This window comes from Strix uralensis, chromosome 10, assembly GCF_047716275.1.
Source record: "Strix uralensis isolate ZFMK-TIS-50842 chromosome 10, bStrUra1, whole genome shotgun sequence".
NCBI classification, from domain to species: domain Eukaryota; kingdom Metazoa; phylum Chordata; class Aves; order Strigiformes; family Strigidae; genus Strix; species Strix uralensis.
In genome coordinates this window covers 1,213,788-1,234,204 of record NC_133981.1, presented here as the reverse complement: position 1 = coordinate 1,234,204, position 20,417 = coordinate 1,213,788, and the positions used below count along the sequence as shown (strand labels likewise).

At 40.5% G+C, this 20,417-nt stretch overlaps 1 protein-coding gene across 2 annotated transcripts in view; it reads left to right on the top strand.

The window, feature by feature from the left end:
- The first annotated feature begins 73 nt into the window (after positions 1–73).
- Positions 74–20,417, top strand: part of EEFSEC (eukaryotic elongation factor, selenocysteine-tRNA specific) — a 131,612-nt gene continuing 111,268 nt past the window's right edge. The window contains exons 1-2 of one of the 2 annotated variants that reach the window (XM_074878770.1): positions 74–153; positions 3,402–3,494. Coding sequence is in view for 1 of the 2 variants with exons in the window: in XM_074878769.1 (XP_074734870.1) it covers positions 5,956–6,241 (286 nt within the window). In the remaining variant the exon portion in view is untranslated. Of the gene's footprint in view, positions 154–3,401; positions 3,495–5,936; positions 6,242–20,417 lie in introns of those variants that run through there. The other variant, XM_074878769.1, reaches the window with a different exon arrangement.

Here is a 20,417-nt window from a genome sequence, read left to right as displayed (position 1 = left end):
GTGGAGGGAGCCCCAGGTGTGTCCTGGCCGGGTGTGGTGCTGGGAGCCCCTCTCCCTGTCCTGGGCACCCCGGCTGCCCGCGGCCGGCTGGCTGTGGGCCAGGAACCGTCAGCAACGCTTTGTGAAAGCCTCTGCTGGGTCTAGCCTACAGAAGTAAGTTGAGGCTTTCCAGGGGTGTCTTCTAAATCTTTGTCAAAGAAAGATGGGTGATCTCTTACCTGCTTGGCATCGCTTGCTAACTTCTAGCTTTCAGTGTAACTGCAAAATAATTATATTCCATGTGCCCAAAGCTTTTATGTAAGCATCTGAGGCTTTGACATAAGCTGTACTTAGAGCATATGTTTCTCCTGAGCTTTGACCTACTGAAATGAGGAAAAACACTCCCCCTGCTCAACAGGTAGTTTCATGGCCTCGCAGGCCTCACCCTTGTTTCCTCAGGCCTGTGACACTAAAGCTTTTAGGCTGTTCTAGCCCCTAACTGTGGTAGCTGTCATTCTGCTGCACCGTTTTACGTCATGGTTAAGTGTTTGAGATGGAGGTCACTTACGGCGACATTTTAGGGATTTGGGAATGAGCAGTTCCAGTGACTTCTTATTTGTAGATACTGAGATCTCTCCCCAAAAAAGAAGAGACTCTCTTCCCATGGATATATCGTGTTTTCTGTATTTGATTATAAAACTATGGCTGTCTTCAACATTCAAGGCCAATGGATTAACATGGTATGATGCAGGATTGCAAAGGAATGGTGCCACCTGGGCCTTCCCATGCGCTGCCAGGGAGAACTGCAAAGGCAGTCCTGTGATGGTCCAAGCTAGGAGAGGGGCTTTTAGGAAGGATGGGAGTTATGGTTCAGTTTGCAGAAGCCCGGTGAACAATATATATGCTATTCATTCCCTTTTTATCTAAGAGCTTCCATTAGTTTTGTTACAAATGTCATTCAGCAACAACTTTGCTATTTGTTGCTTTCTTTTTCTGTTAATTGTTCTGTCAGTTTATATTTACATAATCTAGTTTAAAATTGCAATTACAGTATAATTGCACACATATGTAGTTCGACACCTTTGTAAGGGTATCCTATTATACAACTGTTTAGCTAAGAATTTTTGAATCTAACAAATAGGAGCTATCCTTTAAATAATTAAAAAAGCATGTATACTATTGGACTCTATTCATCCTCTCAGGGTCGTATTAGTCACAGAACGCAAATGCCTAATACATACTGAACTGCAGACTTTTTTTCTTTGTAAAAGAACAAATATACAACTTTGATTTCTCTAGTGCATTAAACTGCCGCAAGTGTTGTGGGTAAGTCTGGTCAGGGTTCAAGTTTCTGCCAGTTCTGGAAGAATAATTAGCAAGTCTCTTAAGAGCTCTGAAGGCACTGATACTGTTAACAAGAGGTCCAGGCTAGGTACGGCCCTCCTTTAAGAAGGGCTAGCGATGGGTGAATAAATAGTAATTTGTTAACTTAGACTGAAATTTGTGCATATGTTCCATGTTATCTTGTTTGATGCTGCAGCTAGGCCTATTTTTGAGATTATGGTATTTCAAAGACTAATAATATTTGCTTATTTCTTTTTGGTGAAATTCAATATATAGGAATGTAGATAGCAGGAATAGAGAATTGCAGTTCGTCATAATTTAGAGGATGGATAAAAATATTCCATTTAGGTAAAAATCAGATATGCTACATAAAGTTCTTTAACTTTAGAAATGCTAACTCAATCAGAGATTTTTTTCCTGATAAAAGTGGGTAACAAACAGAAGTGTTAATTGCTTGTCTACACCAATATGATGTCTCAAAAGTAGAATTGGAGTGGAGCCTAAAACTTCAGTCTGCTAGTGATCTTTGCTGTGCAGTAAATAAAATCTACTGCCACGATGAAGGTACACTTTCAGTATGGACCTGCAGAAAATGTTATGAAAATGGTTTGGGTTTGTATTTGCAGTAGGATATTTCAATAGAAAAAAGAATCAGTAAACACTTATTTGCTTGATAGATGTGAGGCTGGCTTCTCCCTCTTATTTGCTCAAGTTGGTATTACTTAACAGGGTTTATAATCATCCATAAGCTATGCATGGTTTGGCATAGCTCATTGTATTGATTGTTTTACTCATTCCATATGTTGTTTGAGCATTGCACTGAAATTGCAGCTAAAGAGGGAGCGAAGAGTCCATTTGGGTGAGGGAAAATAAGCAATAATCCTTTAGACCACACAGGATTAATTGCTTATTCCCCAGAAAGAGCAGGCTACAACTGGAACTACTGGAAAGTTTAGAACTGAACTTAAATAGCTTAAATGATCTTTTATAATTGATGTCTGATGTGTTATGATGCATCAGTATGAGGAACCTCAACCTTAACATGATTTTTGTGACTTTTGAATAGTTAACACATTCGAGGGGGAGGGTAAAATGATTTTGTTGCAAAGCATGAGTCATCTTTCTCCTTTGTCCATGCCACCAGATGGAACGTAAGTTGTTTGACCATTCTGCCCATCTCATGTTATAGATGCTTCGAGTATAATTTAATATTTCACTAGCCAGTTAACCAGAAAAAACAATACCTGTGACTAACAGTCTGAACTGTTATTCCCCAGGTTTAATCAACTCATTTTACCAACGTTTCTTTTGCCCCCCTGTTTGAGGTCTCGTATTTGGCACAGACGTCATGCGATACCCGAGGTGGGAGCTGGAGACTTGAGAGCTGTTTTCCTAGACTAAATGTTTGAGGTTACAGGACGTGGCCTAGTTTCACATAAGCTTTCAAATTTCAGTGGGACATGCTGAATCCTGAAACTGTCAAATAGTGTATTATTTTTGGAGAGAGAGAGAGTACGTGTGCGTGAGTGTGTGAATGACCTTTACATTTTTACCCTATCCCAAAAGTCTGACTTCCTGCCCTTTCTCCCATGAGTCCATAAACTTTAGTAATTAAAGTGAACACTTTTTAAGGAAGAAACTCAGTATAGGAGAGAAAACTGGGAAGGGGAATGGTCTATTAATGGGGAAACAATGAGAACAGCTAGATGTTATAAACTGATTGCTTCATGAGGGCTATAGAAAAATCTGGAGAAGTTGTGATTCTTTCATTGTGCCATGTTCCCCTCTCCATCCTAGTAATATCAAGAGCAGGGCTGAGGGGGGTGGTGGTGGTGGTGGTGTGTGTGTTCTGTTTTGTTTCCTGCAAAAGAAACTGATTTTTCCTACTCATCATCAAAGCAATAGGAGTGATGAATCTTAATGAATGGCATCTCTTAATTTCCAAATTTGTCATTAATTTTAAAGCTTTGTAAGCTAACAGAATGGACCTCTCTAAACACTGAATAAAAGTGATTATATCTGTATTTATCAAATTTCTCTTCCTTCATATTGGTGATGTAAGCGTATTCATTTCACAGGTACCTTGTGCACCCTGATCTTAAAAAGAGCTGTGCCTTAATGTGCTGTGTTCCAAAACCAGATCCACAGACTGCAGAATCCTGGAGACAGAGGTATGTTCTCAGTGATAACAACAAAACTGTAGGCATTGTAGCGAATTTATGTGTGGATTTTTTTTTCTTTCCACTACACAAGGACAACTGCCTTTCCTACCTAGAGAGTTGCAAGTCTTTGCTGTGTCTAAAGGAAGAAAATTAAGAACAAACCCATATTTCTACCTGATACCTGTCCTTCTTGTAGGCCATTTATGAGTATAGGGTTATAAAAGAAATGTCACCATTTTTATGTGAGCAGTGGAATTAAATCCATTTTCCTATAGTTTTTTATTTTCCTTATATCTCCTTATAAAAAAAAAATTTTTTTTTTTTGTCCCATAAGTTCTATCCAGTATCCCTCTAGTTATTGTCTGAGCAAAATTCTTTGTTTTGTTGGTAAATTGGCAGTCCAAGCAAAACGAGTCACACCTGAGCTCCTGCTGCAGCTCTTGCACTGTGTGGGCCATTGCAATGGGCATCTCCTTTACTTCGTTGTTGATTTTCACAAGAGAGAAGCTTTTAGACCTCTATACTTTGACAAATCTTGTTGAAAATGGCAGGTATTTTAGATGTTTTGGGAGGACTGCTGGATAATGCAATTCTGGATTCAGAATGCAGATCTGGAATCCGACCTTTTTCTTCTGAACTCATCTAATAATTAATGCTAAAAAATTAAATGGTAGGTAACACGATACAGTGATATCTGTGTGGATTATAATTGTGTAGGGCCTTTTCTTATGGGAATAGATGTATACTTTCCCTTCCCTTTGCAAGTATGTATTGATATAACAGATTGAGACGTTTGGGGCAATGAAGTGTACATGAGCCTTATGATTTAACAGGAAACTATTCAAAGCCTGGGAACTTGGTCTGAAAAGTGACGTTATGCTTAATTTGGCTCCCATGACAGAGCTCCCATCAAACAGAACTATTCTGCTTAAGCAGCTGATTAACTCATTAGCTGATTAACATGGGCAGTACTCCTTGTGAGTTCATTTCTTCCCTTTAGGGAGGTAGGTGTCTCTTAAATAGCACTGAGTGCTAGGAATATCTGCTATTTTTTCTTCCCTTATCACCGAGTCATTCATTCTGTCATCTTGACTTCTGGGTGTTTGGAAGGAGGGGTAACTGGTACCTAGCTTTAAAGCTCTGCAAACTCATATAGAAACCATTGTTATATGAAGCAACTTTATTTGTAAGAGAAAGCCTGAAGCTTGGAGTCAAAGCCTAAAGCCTAAATCCATGATGCTGAGAACCTTAGGCGAGTCATCTTCCACTTCTGGCTCATTCATTAGTTATTGAGATATGAATACTAAGTACTATTAGCAATATATATTACTGTATAGGGAGAGCAAAAAAGCAACAGCACTGTTCTAAAAGAAAAAAATCTGTAGGATATAGTGCAAGTCTAGTCTAGTTGGACACCTATGGGAGGTCCATAACACAGTATCGCTTTCTTGGCTTATAAACAGCTGTTGTAATTGAAATGGTACTTAGGGCTGCTTAGCAGTCACTATTGAAAATGCAGAGTGTGCGTGTTAAGCTTCACTGTGTAACGTGTTCGGCCCTGTGTGCTCCTGGGTTATCAGTAAAGCCAAGTGACTTAAACTGGTGAAGTGTGCTCCTGCCTTTAGCATCTCAGATGCTCTCAGGCCTCTCCAGTGCTCATCTACCTGTTGTTTTTGGTGGGTTTGTTGGGGGTTTTTTGCTGGTTGTCAGGAGAGCTGTTAATACTCAAAATATTCTTAATTCTTTAAAGGTAAGATTTTTAGGAAGGATCCTACAAAGCATAAATATGCTTTTACAGGAAGATGAATTATGCAAACCTAAAATTAGTGATTAAGCAGAAGAGCAGATGATCCAAATCTTGACCTGCTTTTTCAGGTGAATTTGCAGTGTCCTTGTGACTTTGAAATCAAATCAGCCCCATGCTTCCAGCCGCAGCAGGGCGGGGGTGCCCCAGCTGCAGAGTGGCGGTGTGCTGTGAGGGGCAGGGTGAGGGCCAAGTGCCGGCGCCCCGGGGCAGTTACAATAACCGATAACCCCTGCGCTAGGGGGCTCTCCGCAGCCTCCTGCAGTTAGACCTGATGAGCCCCAGGCCCACACCTGGGCAGGGGCACCCGCTGTCAGGTGTGTGGCATCAACCTGCTCTAATTGCCTCTCCTAAAACTGCTCTAATTGCCTCTCCTAGACGAGGCAGCCTTGGGGAGGAGGCCGGGCTGGATGGCGGGGTTTTCATCCCCGCGGGCGCGGCTGCCGGCTCCGGGGATAGCGATGAGTTTGCCCAGTCTCTTGCCTTTCTGGGTCACCCTTTAGCGCGCCCTCACGCCCTGGCCCCGCGCTGCCACCCGGCCCGGGGAGGGGGGACGGGCCGGGCTTTCCCGCCGCCCGGGGCTGAGGCGGCGGCGGAACGGTGGCGGCGGGGCCCGCGCTGCCGCCGGGGCGCTGTTGGGACGGACCGGCCGGGGGCAGCGCCGTGATGGCCGCCGGGCCCGCCGCGCCCCGCGCCCTCAACGTGAACGTCGGCGTCCTGGGCCACATCGACAGCGGGAAGACGGCGCTGGCGCGGGCGCTGAGCACCACCGGCTCCACCGCCGCCTTCGACCGGGCGCCGCAGAGCCGGGCGCGGGGCATCACGCTGGACCTGGGCTTCTCCTGCCTGCGCACCGCGCTGCCGCCGCGGCTGGGCCCGGGGCCCGGCGAGCTGCAGTTCACGCTGGTCGACTGCCCGGGGCACGCCTCCCTCATCCGCACCATCATCGGCGGTAAGGGCGGGGGGGGGGGGCCGGGGGGGCCGCCCCTGCCCGCCCCGGTGGCGGAGAAACCCCCCGGGGCGGGGCCGTCCCGGTGCCTCGCAGAGCCCCGGCCCCCGGGGAGGGCCCGGCTGTTCCTGCCCGCCGGGGCCTCTCCGGGCGGGGAGCACGCAGGTCCCTCAGGGCCGCGGGCTTAGTGGCCGCCGGGCCGGGCCTGGGGAGGGGGAGGCCTGTGTGGGGTGTCCCAGCTTTTCACGGGCCTGGTGACGGCGTTACGCTTCTTCGTCATGGCCCCGCAAAATAAAATACCCCGTAGAAGAGCTGCGTGTGAACGGGAGCTCTTTGGGTGCTCTCTGGACAGACAGGCCTGCTCAGCTTTCTTACACTTACCTGGAAAAAAGGTTTTCTTCATTGTGTACAGAGACCTTGTTTGTGGTATTTCAGGGCAGTATTAACATCTATTCTCTTGCTCGTTAAAGCTGTCAGTTTGATACTCCCTGTGCTTGAGAGCCGTGGTGGACTTGCTGGGCACGCTTGTGCTGCTGGACTTTTGTCTTGGAGAGACTGGGGAGTTCTGACATGATAATCTTATGTTTAGAAATAGTTTTGTGGGTTTTAGTAACTCTGCATTTTAGTCTTGGCAGATGATATCTGAAGGTTGATCTGGTTTGTGTTAGAGCTTGTTTTAATTAGTTCACCTTGTTCTATGAGAAATAGCACAACTCCCTTCCATGTCTTGTAAACAGAGTTAAGAGGTGGTTGGTGCTTGACTAAGGATATTGCAGAGCCACAGCTGCAGGCGGTGAAAGCAGTCACAGGCTGATTAAACTGCAACTACAGGGACCTGGGAGTCAGTTCCTATACATTTCCTCTGCTACTTTCATGTCAACTAGGTGGTAGTTTTGTAATGCAGTAGGTTTCTTCTCAGCTAGACTGAGGTTCAGACCAAGTTACTTTTGATGATGTATGATTAACCCCGTTTTGAGCAGATGTAGTATTTGTACATGGTGTTAGCAGTAGCTGCATTGTATTGTTTGTATTTCTTTTGGATAGGATAATAAACACTTACTTATTTCTCGATTTCACCAGCAGTAAAGTGCTCTGTACCATTAATGTGTGCTTCACAGCTGCAAGGGAGGAGTGGCTGTGTGCTCAATTCCAGAAACCTGTGGTCTTTTAGTCCTCTTTTGTACTTTACAATCAAGCTGTCATTCTTAAGTAATTGTAAGCACCTGATTATCTTCTAAAGAACAAAGTTTACTTTGGCAAATGGTAACTTTTCTTGGATGTACTGAAGAGTGACCTGTAATTAGACATTTCTTTCTGCCAGAAACAACTAATCTGAGTGGGGTAAACTTTCTCATGAAGGGGACATGGGAAAACTTGGCAAAAACATATTTTTTGATCACTTCAACGCTTCTCTGAGGCGATTAATACATAGACTTCTTGTTGCTTCCTATCATCATTAGGAAGAACTTTAAAGCATTTGGTCACAGCTATCCACATTGGCTGGGTAAGTTACTCAGGTTTCCTTATTGATAGGCCACGCTGAGAGGAGAAAGATGGGGACGGTGGACTAGACAGCATGACAGAGTTTTCTTTCCAACAGAAATGATTCTTTACAAGTAGTGATTCGGACACAGAAGCATGTCAGACTCACTTCTACCAGGTTATGTATCTTAGTGAAAACATTTGATTAGCATAACTTACTGCAATACTGTGTATTAAGAAAGAGTTGTAGACAAAATGCAGTATTAATACTTAGAATTTTCAGTTTTCTGCTTGATGGCATAGATGTATCTTGATAGTGGATGTTTATTTTTTTTTTAACTACCAAGTTTAAAAGGTGAAACCTTGATGATAAAACCTGATCTGTGCCTGTGGGACTACTTAAGTGCTTACAGTTTTGGTATGGTTTGGTGAAACTCAAACTGCAGTATAGTGTATCTTGTGTAACAGGATACATCCTTCAGTGTTTAGGTGTCAATATTTCAATATTGCCAGCTCTTCAGAAATGGGTAGCCAGGCCTCTCAGATAATGATATTTAGATTGTTTTAATCTGCTTCCTAATCTTGAGTGTTGAGGGCTGCTCACCATTCCAAGCACTTTCTTTGCAACCAAGAATTCTACTTCTTTTTTCTTTTTGATGGAATCTGATTTCTCTGTTACGCCAGATTTTCTATATATAAGGTTTTTAAATAAAATGTAAGTGCAAAGGACTTTATTTTCCTGTGTCTATTCTGCATCTCAGATTTCTCACACCTCTTTAAAATACTGCTCTTCTGAAGTTAAGTTCTATGATAGCTGTAGATGTGAGGTAACCTACAGAAAAAGTAGAGGCAGGAGGGGTTTGGGAAAAGGAGCTGGATGTGAGGAATTGAAGGGTGGAATGACAATAGAGGGCTCCGAAGCAGCCTTCTCATGTACATTAGTCGTGTATGCAGCTTTTGCAGTAGAAGCTACAGGTGTGAAAATGTCATTGTATGCTCTTACTATTTGAAGCTCTCTCTTCTTTTTGTTGACGATGGTGTAAACTGGTGGGCTCCCCCCTGAGTCACCCCATCTTAGGGGAACACTGTCTGCTGTGGCTGGGTAGCACCAGCATTATTCAGTCAGGTCTCCCATGAGGCGATTAGCTCCAGGAGTGCCTTCTGAGGAGCTACTTAGTGGCTTCACAAGGGAAGTCAGTATTTTTTTCAATCATCTCAGCTCTTCCAGGGTGACATTTTCATCAGTGGTGTCCAGGCTATCTTCTAATGCAATTCCATCCTCTGTCATCTTTTCTGTGCTCCCAGAGTGCTCTAAGGGTTAATTCCTTTGCTGTACAAAGCTGATAAATCTACTTACATATTAAATGATACCATTCTTTACTGTTCTTTACCATATTTCTGTATCTGGCTAATTCCTGAAGTGGAGTTTTTCATGGCTGAATTTAGTATTGTGTTTTTGTCATGCTATGCCAGGTAGTGCTTGACCTTGCAAATACTTCTCACTCACAAGATACTTGCTTAGAGACAATACCATAAGATTAAATGAATGCAGAATATTTGAGCAGGAACCAAATGGAATGGAAAATGGAAGTCGTATTTCATTTTGTGTGGCTACATTTTTCTTGCAAAGCTTGTCCTGTCCTTGAAAACAGAACATATCAAATGTTAAATCAAAAGATTTTTTTTTTTACCTACATGCTGGGAATTGGAAATGTTGCAGACAGTTCCACCCAAGATGCTTTCTTAAAGTTTGAGCTGGAAGGTGATAGTCAAGGTTGGAATGGAATAAATGATAGGCACTTGGCTTACTAGATCATGGTTTTCATTTGTATTTAAACTGTACTGGTTTATCCTTCAGCGGTGGACTCTTGTGTGTCTGATGTAGCAGGAAGGTATTAAGTTGTTGTGGATGGCTGTATGGCTTGGACTGTGTCCTCTATTTCTTTTTGACTTACTCTTTTGAACAGCAAGAACAGAGCTCATTTTATTTTACAATAATTTCAAGACTTCTCCTGTGCTCTAGCAGGATCTTGTCTAACTATCATGTATCAAGCAGCACAACAAATACTCTATTTGTAATTGTTCGTAGTTGACTTGCTAAACGGAGAAAACAAACCTGAATAACTGAATTTTAAGGGTCAGTTCTTCAGCTTGTCACAAGCAGTAAGAAGCGCTCACATCGGCCTTACACTTGCTTTCTGCACTGAAGGAATGACTGCAAAATGCAATACTGCTATTTTATCGTTACTGCTTTCTTCTACTGCTGTGGAGATTTAAAGTGGTGTCTTGTTAAAATTTCACACTGAGCTGGGCAGTTTCTGTCACAGTCCTATGGGGGTCGTCTTAAGCTTCCGTTCTCCTGTTAAATTTCAGCGCTCTGTTCTTCCACAAAACTGATGTTAACGTCATCCAAATAAAATAAGAGTTGCTTTTACATGAGTGCCGCAGACCCGTGCATCCAGTAGGGTCTGGAATGGTTTCTCAAACGAGTTCAGCAGTAAGGGATGCCTGCTGAGAGGTTATAAGAGTTAATCTGCCAGAAGAAATTCAATCCCCATATTTCATTTTAAGACCACTTTGCGTAGCAAAGTAGTTTAACCAGTAGCAGATTTTTTTACTTGCTGATGGTTAATTTCATGCCCTACAAAGGGTCAGCACACTAATACAGGAGAACATGATTACCTCATCCTCGCTCCCCCCCACACGAAGGCACTGAAGGGATACTGCAGGGTTTGGTTTAGGTGAGCTGTTGTCAGATGCCCTTTATCTGTTTGATTTTTGAGATGCATCCTCAAAAGAACTTCTGAAAAAGAAAGTTGTCTTTTTTTTTTCCCCCTACAAAGTTCAAAGGACAGAGTAGCCTTATAGGGTTTTAATTGGAAAGCTACTGCTTGACCCTGGTTGTCTAAACCTGGGGGGGGGGCAAATTCTGACAAACTTGTAGTTTTGTAATCCTTATGCCTGTCTGAACCTTTGACCTCTTTACTTTATAACTAGAGCTTCATTGTCACCATTTGTCCCTGCAGTTCCTTTCAAAGAAAACTGCCTTGCAAGTGTCTGTTTCCACTTTGCTGCTGTGTTCTGTTAAGGAAGGGTATTAATTCATACCTGATACATTGGAGGGGCCAAGACTTTTGAACTTACACAAGATCTTGGGGAGGGGGAAATGAGCATAGCAAAAGCATGTCTTGCTGATGCAAATGAGTACAATGAAAACAGTCTTGGGAGATCAAGGGAAATGTCTTGCTACCAGCATTCAAATTCAGTCAGATGCAGATTTGTAAGATTAACATAGCACAAAAAGAAAAGTATTTTTATCACAGACTAGTTGTTTCGCTGAGTTTGTTGTAAGCTTTTAAGAGGATTTGTAAACTCAGGGTTACCTTTGCATTACTGTCATGAAAATATGCTTCCGTCAGTGTCAACTTCTGCTTGTTGACACCTTTGTGAAGATATGACAGTTCTTATTTTTTCCATTCCTGGCAAGTGAACAAGTAGAGTTTTATAGCTGTAGAGTGTATATAGAGATGACTTAAATTTTTATGTGGAGGCCTCTTGCTGTTGAGTACGCATGTTGAAGGGAACCATGTTCTTCTCTGGAGGTAAGAGTGCCTTGTGTCGCTGGGCGGATGCCATTCTGGTCAGAGAGAAGTCACGGGCGAGTCTTGAGGACTTTGGCTGCCACCTTGAAGTGGGATTAATAATGAACCTTGCTCTGGTGAAAAAAATGTTAAAAATACAACTTATATAATGTAATTCATATTCACAAGCCTTTATGTAGTGGTTGATGTTATGGAAGTACTCCTGGGCCAGGAGGGTTCAACTAGCACTAATGTGAATGTTTGCTAAACCCTATTAAACTTGTTGGGTTCATCGTACTTGTAAATTGCTGGTGTTGTTTTGTATTGAAAATGCAAACAAATAAACTTTATTTCTGTACATGAAAACAGTTTTCTTTTGAAATTGTAACAGTGTCTTTTTAAATTCACCTTAAGTAGTTTGGCTGCTGCCTGATACCTGCCTGACAACTGAAAAGAGTATTTTATTGACTTTTTAAAATGAAAGCCCCTTTTTAAATTAAGGAACTATGCATAAAGGAAAGGCGGCTGGTATAAAAATATTGCTGCTTTAAAATCCCCCCGAAGCCCCGAAGTGCAGGTTTTTCTGCCGATGTTGCAGTGCACAAGAGGGCAGTGTTTGATTACAGTGGGGGATTGTGGTGGTTAGTACTGGGGTAACAGGTCAGCCTGGATGGAGGGACCGGACACTGAATCCAAACAGTGGAGATTTGCAACACAACTGTGGCTTGCTCTTCCCACCCCTAAAGAAAATATCCTCTGTGTTTTAAGGAAGGTTAGTCTTATTTGAGCTACAGTTTGGATAGTGCTTTTTATACCTTAAACAGTAAAAACGTATGGGGTGTTATCTTACAGGAGATGCGAATGAGAGACAAAACAACTGGGTTTCACTGAAGTTGCGTGTGAGTGGTGTGACTCTGGCCTCGTAGAAAGCACTGGTTTTTGATTTTACACATATGGAAAGTTTATCTAGTTTAACCTCTAAAGCAATTGGTGATGTGGGTACCATGGAATTTAGTGCACACAATTGTTATTTCTTTCCCCATTTCCCAATGTCATTAATAACTGAGCAAAAGCAAGGAAGGGTTTGTTGTGTGAGATTAAGAGTAGAATGAAATTTATTTTTGTGTGTTTACCAGGGCACTTTAAAATAGCGCTCTTCATGTGGAATTTTTATCTATCGGTATCATAGCTTTAATGGTTCCAACTTTCCATTTATTATTTAATTTCTGTGCATATTAATGTGTTTTGAGTGATATGACAGTGAGATTAGTCTACTTGGCTGCTACAATTTCTCTTCTATGCCTGCTTCTGCTTTTTTCACTTGAAGCTGATTTCCCTATGGAAGTGACACAGGTTCAGCAAGCTCCTAAACTATACAACAACTCTTAAGTAATGTTAGAGAGCAAAGCAGGAAGAATCTTCCTTTCCTTTTATGGACTGAAAAGTTTAAAAGGAGCAGGAGACTCATTGTTTTCTGATCTCAGAAGTTATAGTGAATAATCACATTCTCTACTTGTTAGAATCCTGTCAGAAATGTACTGTTTCCTGTGTTCAGTTAAAAAAAACTAATTGTGCATATCTTGTTCTGAAGATGTGATTTATAATTGAATTTTCAATCTTAAATGTAGACTGTAAACAGGAGTGGCTTTATTGAACCTTGTTTGAATGTTAAATTGTCTCTTGCTAATATAGGACGATTTTTCTACAAAGTTTTTGAGTGGTTGTGTGCATACTTGCTTGTATACAACAAAATCGTGCTAATTCACACTTATTATTTGACACAAAAACTTGACAGCTTCTCAGGAAAACATAACCAAGGGCTGTAATTGTGCTGACTAAGTCTGTTTGATCATTCTTCCCTATTGATTTAAAAACAGAATTTCTTTGTTCCATCATACTGTGTGCAAGCATTCATCAAATAACCACATGCCCTTTCATTTCACTTTTACTTCATGTTTCTCCTTGCTTGGAATTATTTTGTAGGCTGTTTGAGAGAGTGGTCAAGCTTTATGAATCCATTTTTAGATGTTTTTAAATATCAGCTAATGTAGTGAAGTCTTACAAGTACCTGCATAAAATCTAGAACAACTTACTGTAAAATATGAAGCATGTTTACAGTTAAAATCAGCCTTGTCAAAATAAATTTAAAGCACATTTTTTTGAAGTAGTATCTTTTTACTGATGGTGGATATGTTTGCTTGCTAAATATTCCAATTTAGCAATTCAGTGGTCTACTGATGAACAAACTGGCTTAATAAGGTTCCTCTGTATTTGTTCTACAGCTTGATTTAGAAGTTGTCTTCAATTAGTAGATGCTAGATATGAACTGAATGATATGTTGCTTATGTATGGGACCTACTTTTAATAGCTAGTTCAGCTTGCTGGAGCCATGAACTTGGTTCCCTTAATGCTTCTCTGTTTGTTTGTTCGTACTAGAAGTAATAAAGTATGTTCTGTTATAAAGTACTGTTTATCCAAACCCCTAGAAAAAGAAAATGCAGATGGAAAAATCTAGGTTATAATAATTGTAAAGCAGACACGCAACAGATCTTCTAGCTAAGCGAGCAAACCAAACCCCTACGTTGTCATTGTTAAAGTCCGTTAAGTGGAATAAAAAGTTATTTCTCTGTGTAGCAGCTAGTTGTTTTCTCTCTGAGAACCCTAAGGTTGGCCTGGCAAGCTGAAGAGCAAGGTCAGATGTTCTGCGGTGGTAATTTCCAGCTGGATTCTTGAATGCATTGTGTTCTGTGGGTCACAGCTCATAACAGAGCAAAATTGAGTGAGAGCTCCAGCAAAGAAAGACTTGAACAGCTCGTACGATAGCTATGATTGCAAAGATACCATGCATTCTGTGAGAAAATATTCTCTGTGCTATCTGTAAAATTCAGATTAAATAGCCATTCTGAAGTGCTTCCTTTAAACTGTTTGCTTCCAAAAAGCATTACAGGCCAAGTAAATACCAATAATTCTTATTTCCCATCTCCTTATCAGTTATTCTACCAAAATGTTCTTGCACAGCCTATCTAATCTCTACAAGTGAGCATGAAATGGTTAGTGTTGGCTTCTAATTTGAATTATGATCTCTGTTTCAAACTTAAGCTGATTAATTCTACATTAGACTCTAATTATCAGCATTACCAGCACTAGGGCTGGTTGTGACGAGACAAATATTCTGCTGTTACATTCAACATATATATATATGAGTTGGTGAATAGTGGAAGAAAAGGAAATGGAATAGAGAGGATAGCTTAGACAAAACCGGATAAATTGTGTTCAGGAGCATCTTGGGGGTAAAGAATGATAAGGGGGAGTAAAAATCAAAGTTTGAATTTCGACATTTAGAGGAGAAGTTGAACTGGGTAAGAATGCAGGCTCATCGCCCCAGGTTCCAGAGAAGAGACTATTCATTTGGGCTTATGGTTTTATTTAAAAACTGTGTTTTTTTCTTCATGCTGTAGAAGGATCATGAAGGTTGTTCTGTCCACTGCAGATCTGCTTTTTCTGCAGTGCTAGAAAAGTGAATTTATCCCAATCCCCTCTAGCACTTTCTTGCCTTCTGTGCCAAAGTTTTCCTTTTGTGTCTTATTTGGGATGCAACATATGGTTGTCCTATGAGAGTAGCTGGTACTCTCAGATCTCTGGTGCTTTTTTTAATTGTGGAACTTCGCCTAGATTTGTTTGGCGAAATTTTACCTGTCTTAATTCCTTTCAATGTATTGTAGAGCAGGTAAGCATATTTTAGAGATGACTCCTGTGTATGTAAGAATTGAAATGGTATTTGAGAACCTGTTGGGTAAGGAAAAGCTATAAAAGTGTTGTAGAATTGTTGATAGAACTATGCAGTTATGTTAACCAGGATAGGTAAGGGGAAATGTCTTTTGTCACAGATGTTTATTCATGCTTAAATCTACTTTTCTTATATTAAAGGCTTCCCTTCCAGCAGTAGTGCTTTGGAGAAGAAAGTTTCCAAAGCACGCAAAAACTGCATTTCAGAAAAAGAAACAAAATTATTGTAGTCGTCTTTTTTACGATAAGAAGAGGGGGAGGGAAAATGGTTTCCTTGTATTTGACTGTGCTGTTGGATGGAAGACAAAGCTCAGTCTCTCTTGCTGACTAATGTCATCATCGAGGCATTTTTTTTCTCCCACAGAGCAATTTTGTCTCCATTGAGACCCCCACAGCCATTGGCAAGACCATGGCCTGAGATTAAATCTCATGCTTGGGTGAAATTCTAATGACTGTAATTGTTTCCTCTTTTAAAGTCTGTGGTCCCTTCATCAAAGAGTGGTGCGGAAATCATGCATTTATGTTGTAAAAAGGGAGGTCATGATTACCTGAACCTGTGGCTGACTTCGGGGGATTCTGTGTTGTGTTCTGGCAGTGGTTATCCACGCTGACATTCTAGTATGTGAAATGATTTAAAGTGTGGCTTAGAGTATATATGTAAAGCACTAGTGGCGTGCCTCCGTCCTCTCTGGGGCTTGTGCTGCTCTCGTTTGGCTGTCACCCGCTGTCGGATGACTGCTACCACTCAATCAGGGGAGTGTTCCCAGCTCTTGTGCTCTGGTCATCTGTTGAAATAGGAGAGAAGGAAAAGTAGTACATGTGGCTCGCAGTAGGTTTCTGTGTGATCCGTTTCATGGGTAAGCTCCTCACCTAGTGCAGCAGTGAAATAGTGCGGGACTTGCTTCCCCCAAATCACAGGGGGCTGAGGGTCTATCAGCCAGTGTTACTGTTAACCCCCACACTTCAGTGGTTATTGAAGGTGTTCAGAATCTTGAAAGATTGCACCAGTATGGTAGTGCTGGCTGTGGAGGAACTGAACGTAAGTGTGTCTGAATCTAGATATGAAAAAAAAATTACACACAATTTTATGGAGGCAGCTTACCCAGTGCTACAAAACTGGAATATATGTGTGCATCAGTGTTGTTGTGTGGTGGAAAAACTCAGATAAGTATTTTGTGTTATTTGACTTTATTATGCAGTTCTATATGTATGCAACTTTGGAGCCCTACTCTCCCTTAACTTCTTTGAAGATTTATGAAAAAGTCATGTATTGTGCTTTTAAGTCCAAGATTTTTGGAGTTTGTGCTCTAATGTATGAAGTATCCTTTAAAGATATCAGAACTGACCAAGAGGCATTTCATCAGAGAATGAGGAAAATGGTTCAAATGGTACTTAATTTTTAAGTGTCTAGGCTGCATTTAGAGACTAACAAAACCTCAAACCATTGTCATTCATGGAAGCAGTCATCAGAATCCACTCTTGATCTCGGCGGGACAATGAGTATTCTGTTTAGAGCATTGAGAAGTACAATAACAAAAAAAATTCCAAGTGTCCACATTGCTGTTCACCTGAGGGACCAGCTTTGGTGTTTAACACTGAAACTTTGGCTGCGGTCTGGCAATATTATAACTTCAAATAATTTGATAATATGCCTCATTTTAAAAATTCCTTGAAGCCTGAAAAGCCAAGTTTTTACACCAAAATTATATGCATGTGTTTATATACATAGAAATAAAATCTGTAATAAAACCCCTTGAAATAATTGTTGATAATATTTATCCTTGTGTATGGCATAATAATTGTATTGCTGAACATTCAGAAGCCACAAGTCGGGCATCCTTAAGGAAGTTAGGGAAATATTCCCTTTTCTTTCAGTTTGCTTGCTGTGTGATAGGTTTTCACCCTGTGGTAGGGACCAGCATGTGTATTGCTTCCCCTGAGTAGACTTTTCACCTGACTAACAGCTGAGATCCTCCCATTATTTCCAGTGCTGTGATACAGTTGTGGTGGCTGGGGATGTTTACCCATGTGTTTGTAATTGAGCTCTCCTCTTACTGTCTCTGGTGTGTATTACGATACCCAGTAGTGCTAGTTTTTTCTGTCCAAAGTTGCTATTTAACTGGAATCTCTTGTGGGAAGAGATGTGCTTGTCTGTGGTGCTGTATAGTACATCTAGGGGCAATATAAAAAAAGGACAATATAGAAAAAGAAATACAGAATTGTTAAATTGAACTGTGCTGCACTTTGCATGGAGGAAATACTCTTTTGGTTAAGGGAAGGAGTTTTGAACTGAAGCTAAATTCTGTGGAAAAAAAACCCCAAAAAACAGTGGCTGAAAATCCACTCTTTACAGAAAGTTCATCTCCAGATGTGTTTTCATCACTGAACTCTGTTCACTAACAAATTCTGTGTGGGTGCATGTTTGGGTGTTTTTTCATTATGTGTCCCTAAATGTGTTTTGTTTTGAAGCTTTATTTACTGTATGAAATAGTTCATTATTCTGGTAATAGCCTGCACTGCTTTTGTGGGGTTTAATGTTTTCATTGTTGTGATTTAAAACCAAGGAAATCAAATGTGAAGATAAATTTAACTTTTTTGAAATGGAAGCCCTGCTGTCCATTTCTTTACCCACCCTGCACCAAGAAACCAGCAAGTCCTTATTTTAAAAGAACACTGGTTTGGCTTTTTTTGAAATGTAGTCAAATTGAGGCAGTGGTTGAAAGTTATTTTAGTTACTGTACTTGTTTCTTCTCACTTTTAATTTTAAAAATCTTTATTTTTGTCCCATTAAGAAAATGGTAGACTGTAGCTAGGAAAACTGTAGGCCACATGTAAAAGGATGTCAGGTTTATGGATTTTTTTTTTGTGTGTGTTCCTGCCTATAATTGGGTCAATTCTAGGTGAAACCAGAATTGACTAATGTGAAACTTAAATCAGTTGATGGTATCCTTTCAAAGCTTATGCATACTGTTTTAAACTTTTTTTGCAGTAACTAATGGGCTCATACAAGAACAGCTGGGACAAAATAGTTACAAGAATGTTTGAGGTTAAGCTGTCTCATTTATTTTAGCAGCATTTCCACTTTGTATTGGAGAGCTAACAGCTTCGTAGCATCTCAAATGCCACCTGTATTTACTATTTTTATTGGATGCTGAAAACTTTCAGGACACCAGGATGAAATCCTCAAAATGCACACATTTGGGGGATGTTGTTGTTCTTTTTGGAAGCTGTTATGCTTTCTGTGCAAGACTTGTACTTTTGTCTCAGTCTGTGTAAGTTCCCGTTTATGCACTGTTTGACCAGAAGTGGAAGTGCGGTCCGATGTTCCCTAAAAAAATTAAATATTCATTTAGGGGTCAGAAGCATGGTACAGTATAGATGCAATAAAAGCAGCCAAGATCAGCTCAGCTGAAACAGTACATTTATGAGAACTTGTAAGCAGCAGAGAGCTGTGAGGCTAACGGTTGTGATTGAAATACAGGATGCTCAGGCACTAGCTTATAGGTGGCAAACATGACTTTGTCATAGGTCAGCAAAATAGCCTATCAAGCTAGTTTTCCAAAATTAAATATATTCTGGAAAATATGGTTTGTTGCTAAGTGATAATGATCACTGCAAAATATTTTAAATGCCTGAGTTGTAATCTCTCTACTTCTCTTAGCTCTGAGCAACCAAAAAAATGGAGCTTTAATCACCAAGGCTGTATTCTTTCTTAGTGATTACGGCATTTCATTAAGCAGTGATTAGTACTCTTTAATTATGCATTCGTTTATCTTAGTGATGCATTTACAGTTGGAGATAGTGTTGGTTTATTGAATTTGGCTGATGCCTAGAAATTTCAGCAGATTTTTTTTTTTTCTTGCTATGTAAGAACATGCAAGAAAGCAGTAGAGAGGGGTTTATAGACTTGGCATTTTTTTAATGATAATCTTACCTTTTTTTTTTTTTGGCAGAAAAGTGGAAAATATGAGGGTGTTTGTATCCCCCCCGAACTTTTAGAATTTCTGTTCTGAAGTCCACCTCCAGGGTTTGCCTCTGCCATCAGTGGTTGGTGGTGTGCCTCTCTGAGGTGCAGGGGAGTGAGCAGTGTAGCAGGCTGACCTTGAAGCTTGTAGTTGGATGGATTTTTCTCCATGTTCATAAACTGTTAGTTCCACAAGTGAATGAACAGATCTTTTTGCCTTAAGGGGGGGTGGGGGGAGAAGGAAAAGAGCAGGGACAGTGCAGTGGGAAATGGGGTAGAAGCGCAGTTTCTTGATACCTATATGTTGCCCTTTCCTGTATGAGTAAGAGGGAGAGGAAAAGAAGAGGATCTCAATACTGTTAAAAGCTGCCCTTGTTTGTTTTCTGTCGTAACTGGATAAGGATTAAATTTAGGTAGGCACTGGTGGACTGTGAGGTAGAATAGTTTGTGGCAGGGGGAGTAAGGTTGCTGATAACTCAGCTTTGCTTTGCTCCTATTTGTTTCATGGTTTTTGTTTGCATTTTTAAAAATTATGTATTTAGTTTGCTTCCAGATTCAACAGTATGCAAGCTTGAGGTCCAGTTTATTAAAAGAACTGAAATGAAATAGGCTTCTTTGCCTGCCCAGTGCTGCTGCAGAGGGAATAGATTGTTGCAGCTATCTCTTGATACTGAAAACTTCAAAGCTTTCATTTTGCTGGTAAAGCCCTTCCTAAAACTTGTATACTCTTGAGATGTTGTGATTTAATTTTCTTTGGACCAACAGAATCTAGCTGTTCGAGAGAGGCAAATCTTCTCATTGTACACAGAATTTATTTTTGAGTGACAGAGAACATTATGTGTGTTTAAAACGTGGTGACTACAAATGAGCACATTTATTAAAAAAAAAAAAATTTTCCACTTGTGGTCTCTCGGGTCTCCCTCCCCCACCCCCAATGTGTACCTTGCTTAACAGGACACTCTAGAGGTAAAAATCATGTGAATGGATACTAGTATTACTTTATTAAGGGAGGAAGAAAATTAAATAACGATTTATGTGATTTTTATCTATTTTTACCTCCATGTAGACCAGTGATTAAAGAGTATTTAATTTTCAGGATCTACATTACTTACCTTTTTTCCTCTTCATACACTTTATTTCAAGGTTATATTTTTACAAAATGGCAAGATAATTTTTTTCTCAAAAGAAGATTAACTGTGACATTTTAAATATAATTAATAAAAAATAATTTATTGGAAGTGCTTTAAGGGAACTCTTCTAATGATTTAATCTAAGTGTATATAGTAAATTGTCTGTAAGGATATACTTAATAAAGTTCCTTTGTATTTCTCTTCTGTTACTATTATATGGTTGTTCAATAGCAGTT